This window comes from Pleuronectes platessa, chromosome 9 (assembly GCF_947347685.1).
Source record: "Pleuronectes platessa chromosome 9, fPlePla1.1, whole genome shotgun sequence".
Taxonomy (NCBI): domain Eukaryota; kingdom Metazoa; phylum Chordata; class Actinopteri; order Pleuronectiformes; family Pleuronectidae; genus Pleuronectes; species Pleuronectes platessa.
In genome coordinates, this window is record NC_070634.1 from 974252 (window position 1) to 979370 (window position 5119).

Genomic DNA, 5119 nt, shown 5'->3' on the forward strand with positions numbered 1-5119 from the left:
CACGCTGAAAGCGCCGGTGAACTGCCTCTTCCACGCTGTTCAAGGGTCGGATTGTGGTTTTAGTGGTTCCAATCTTGGTAACTGGGTTTGGTTGTCTTAAATTGCGGAACGCGAAGAACCAGGGCCTGTTCGGACCTACATTAGCATATATTTTTGGCAAAGCGGTTGCAAGAGGACAGCTCTGAATTCGTCAAGTAAAACGTATTAGAAGGTGCTTCCACGTGTGCGTGGAGTGACCGCTGGTGCTGAAATTATGGAAGCCGAAAGCTCCGAATATTTAGGGAGGAAAACCAAACCTACGAAGATGAAGGACATTGCTGACCCGGTGAAAAACTTCGAGAAGTGGAAGAAAAAATACAATAAGAGGAAAGAACGAGTAAATCGAGAGAAAGTGGAGAAGAAACCCCAGTGGCAGGTCGAACGGGATTATATCCACAGACTTGAAAGCAGGTACGGACAGATCAACACCAAAGACGTTGTCAGGTTTTCAGATTTCCCCATTTCAAAGAAAACCCTGCTAGGGCTACAGGAAGCTCAGTATAGACAGCCCACAGAGATCCAGAGACAGACCATCGGCTTCGCATTACAAGGTAAAGATGTCCTCGGTGCGGCGAAGACTGGTTCCGGGAAGACTTTAGCCTTCATCATACCGGTGCTGGAGTGTCTGTACCGACAGCAATGGAGCTCCATGGATGGCCTCGGTGCGCTCATAATTTCCCCCACCAGAGAACTCGCCTACCAGACCTTCGAAGTTCTGCGTAAGGTGGGCAAGAACCACGAGTTTTCAGCGGGGCTCATCATCGGGGGGAAGGAGCTTAAGAGCGAGTCGGAGAGAATCCACCGCACCAACATCATTATCTGCACCCCGGGCCGACTACTGCAGCACATGGACGAGACGGCTACTTTTCACGCATCCGACCTCCACATGCTGGTCCTGGACGAGGCAGACCGCATCCTGGACATGGGCTTCGCCGATACATTAAACGCCATATTGGAGAACCTTCCTAGGTCCCGACAGACGCTGCTGTTCTCCGCCACACAGACTAAGTCAGTCAAAGACTTAGCCCGGCTAAGTCTGAAAGACCCAGAGTATGTGTGGGTACACGAGAAAGCAAAGTTCAGCACGCCGGCCACCCTGGAGCAGAGCTATGTGGTGTGTGAGCTCCACCATAAGGTTAACATGCTCTACTCTTTCATTAAGAGTCACTTGAAGAGGAAGATCATTGTTTTCTTTGCTTGCTGCAAGGAAGTACAATACCTGTTCCGAGTTTTCTGTCGCCTAAGACCCGGCATGCCCATCCTGGCTTTGCATGGCAAGCAACAGCAGATGAAGAGGGTGGATGTCTACAATGACTTCATCAAAAAGCAGAATGCTGTTCTCTTTGCCACTGATATAGCTGCCAGAGGTCTGGACTTTCCCGCAGTCAACTGGGTGCTGCAGTTCGACTGTCCGGAGAATGCAGACACCTACATCCACAGGGTGGGCAGGACTGCCAGATACAAGCAGGGTGGAGAGGCCTTGTTACTTCTGCTCCCCTCAGAGGAGAGGGGCATGGTCGGCCAATTGCAGGAGAAGAGGGTTCCCATCAGCAAGATCCAGGTGAGACGTCAGTCATACACCATCACGCTATACCAAAACGGAGGGAACAGGGTAAAATGTATTATAATCCTAAAGATATCTAATCAACCTTATGTGTAGGCTGTTTGTGTTCATTTTCAGTAAACAGTTTAATGCAAACAAAGACAAGACACTGAACGGTCAATATACAGGATTGCAACATTCATACAGCTTTCTGTCCTATAATAAGTAAGTGCATAAGATAAATTAGACGAGAATTTTCTTTTTAAACATAACCATCTTTACAATAAGAATTTGGAATATAATATGTATTTAGGGCTGCCCCTTTTTGAAATATTTTACTGATTAATCTCGATTTAAACGAATTATTTTTTGTTACTCGATTTATATATTAATTAATTAATCCGAAATACGTTTGAAAAACTATATTTCAACATTTTATTCAATTATCTTCTTTTTTTTTTAAGTATGCACTGCAATTTATCCTTCCACAACAAAAATAGCCCAGTCTGAACTGCTAATCTCTCCAATTTAAATTGGTATAAGAGCTTGTTCCACTCAGGTAAAAGGAATATAGTACACTATACATTAAGCATGTCCTTGATAAACATCCCCAACCTCAGCAGAATATCCTTGGTATGCATGCATTTTGGCTCCTTTTGTTGAAAAAGTCCTTCAAATTGCTTTGTCTCATCCTAAAAAACGGACACATGAAGCACATTGGAATAATCGTAATTGTGGCATATTTTTAAATTATTATAATTTCTATATCACTGCTGGTATATTAGTAACAATAACCCATAGTTGTGAGATGCTTGAATTGAAAACGTTTCCTGTGATACATAGATTAATAAAAGATGTCAGCGAAGTTTTGATAACTCTGTATTGTACAGGCTGTGAAGTAAATGTCAGATGAATTATTTCCTTAGATTTGTTGACAGTACCTTCTGATACAAATTGACTATAATATAATTTTTGTGCAGAATCAGTGTGGTTAATTATCCTAAATTTAAGTGTAATTAAAAATAGTCAGACAGAAGAGGGTTTTGGGGAATATTACATTTCCTAAACTTTAGTAAAAATTTGACCAATTTTAAAAAGTATGGATTCTTTTGGCATCTCCACATAACCTAGACCTCATAATGTTATATTTTACATTGAGAATAGCAAAGGCCAGTCAAAGCACCCCCAACAAGTTTTAACTTTATTAGTCCTTATTCCCCTTGAGTAAGATCCCAAATAAAAAGGAAATATTAGTTCCTTATGATCAAATCAGCATTTAAAATGTTACTAATATCTCTGATTGTGAGTCCCGAAAGTGTGATGATTTGACTGTGAATAACCCAGGTGTTGCAATATAACCAATATAAATGCTGGATTTTCTACAAAGGAAACCAGTTGTTTATGTTAAGAGACGTGTCGGTTTTTGTCTTTTGTATATTTACCATTGTATATGAGACCCTCCATCAATATATTGTCCAATAGTGCTACAAGTGTTATAATTAACTCTTAAAAGGAAAAGTTAACATCGGTATTAATTCATTTCATTGTGTGGTTGATTCCAGGTGAACCCAGAAAAACTGCAAACTGTCCAACCCAAGCTTGTTGCCTTCCTGGCCCAGGAGAAAGAGCAGAAGGAGAGAGCACAGAGATGTTTTGTTTCCTACTTGCGCTCTGTCTACCTGATGAAGAACAAAGAGGTGTTTGATGTTTTAAAACTCCAGATTCAAGAGTTTGCTGTTTCTCTGGGCCTTGCTGTGGCTCCAAGGGTGCGCTTCTTAAATAAAGTTCAGGCGCAGACAGCTGAGGGAGATAAACAGAAAGAGGAACAGCAGTCTGAAGATGATCAGCTGAGGAGTTTTAAGGCTGAACTGAGAGGAAGTATTCCCCATGGGAAAGGTCAAAACTATCAGTCAGAAGACTCGGATGAGGCTGGGGAAAGTGGTGATGAACAAAATGCGAATCAACCGAAGACAAGACTTATGGGTGACGATGATGATGATGATGACCTAAGAGACTTGGACCTACTTAAAGTCAAAACAAAGAATGTTTTCAGTCTCACAAAGGAGCAGGAAAATGAGGGGGAACTCTCCATGAGCTCCAAAAAAGAATTTGGAAAAGAAACAAAGTTCAAAGATGCCAAAAAGGTCCTTAAGAGAAACTTCCATGTCAACACCAAAGTGACCTTTAATGAAGAAGGAGATGCTGTGCAGCTGTGGCCACCTGTCCAACGGGCAGTGACTGATGAGGATGAGGATGAGGTTTCAGGAATCAATGTGGAGAAGGCAAAGGAAAGGCTGAAACATGAAGACCAGGTGTTTGACAAGCGGGAGTACAGCTGCAAAGTGAAAGCTAAACACAGAGAGAAGAGGCTGAAGGCCAACGCAGCTAGGAGGGAGGCCAGCAGGCAGCATGGACAGCAGTCTGAAGAAGATTTTGAAGAAGAGGTGGTAGCGTACCTTGCCAAGCACGGCGAAGATGAGTTTGACCCCAGCGCTCTTCCGGACCCTGACAATTTGAGATCATTGGAGGAGGAACGCCCAAAGGATCAAAGAAGATCAGAAAAAAGGCAAAGCAGGGAAAGCAGTGATGAGGAGCTTATAGCAGGGAAGAGGAAGAAAGTAAGACAGCTAAATGACGAACACATAACTCTGGACACTGGTCTCTCTCTGGCCGAAGATGAGGAGTTAGTCTTACATCTGCTAGGGGGAATGAGATAGAGAAAACGGGATAGGGGGTTAAGGAGAGTGTTGATGAACTAATCAGTTAAATAAATGAAGAACAGAGTAAAGAGTCAAATGAGAAAATGTCCAACAGAAGTGCCATTTGTAACTAGTTTTTGAATCTGTGGTGGTGTGTTTATAGGAAAACAATCAAGAGCTACTTAAGTGTTTTGATTCTGCACTTGCGTAAATTTGGAGGTCTCTCACCAGGTATGTGTGTACATCAGCAACAAAGTCCAATGCATCTATTTTTGTCGAGATTCACACTGGAAAAACTCAAGCAATGTGCCTCATTTTGACTGCTTGTGTGATTTGATCAGATTTGATTGACAATAACCAAACAACCCACAAGCTGTAATAACATTATGATTCATGTTATGTAATATTTCATCATACAATACATGTACATATTTTTAAACAACTCGCTGAAATGATTGTAATGTTGGTAGAAGCTAATTTGTTCACTTGTTATGCAGTACAAATAAAATGTTTACAGGTTTCCTTTAAAATCCCCATAGCTATTAAATGTCCACATCTGTCACATTTATAATGCAGGCTTTTTGTAATAAATTTGCAGTTCCTTAAACTAAGCCGTCATTATGCTGATTGTATCATCAAATTACACCAACAGGGTTTTTAAATCAGAGGTGTTGAACTGACAATTCACCCAGAAAAGAAAATTCACTCATTATACTCTCTACAAAGCTGACAGAGGGGTGGGCGAAGTGACTCCCTTAAGGAGTCTCAGGGGTAAACAGTGTTGCAGCAGGATCCAATACAATGGAAGTAACTAGTGACCCCAGCTTCAGATGTAAAA

At 41.7% G+C, this 5119-nt stretch overlaps 1 protein-coding gene across 1 annotated transcript; it reads left to right on the forward strand.

Moving 5' to 3' along the window:
• On the forward strand, positions 1-4888 carry ddx10 (DEAD (Asp-Glu-Ala-Asp) box polypeptide 10). The gene is made up of 2 exons (XM_053431106.1): positions 1-1600; positions 3145-4888. The coding sequence occupies exons 1-2, from the start codon at positions 254-256 to the stop codon at positions 4297-4299; spliced, it is 2502 nt and encodes an 833-aa protein (XP_053287081.1). The 5' UTR covers positions 1-253; the 3' UTR covers positions 4300-4888.
• The last annotated feature ends 231 nt before the right edge of the window (positions 4889-5119 follow it).

Bases quoted from the DNA above. Each gene is read 5' to 3' on its own strand.
- ddx10 (XM_053431106.1), top strand. From the start codon at position 254: ATGGAAGCCGAAAGCTCCGAATATTTAGGGAGGAAAACCAAACCTACG. The intron at 1,601-3,144 runs GTGAGACGTCAG...GGTTGATTCCAG, and splicing joins TTCCCATCAGCAAGATCCAG to GTGAACCCAGAAAAACTGCA.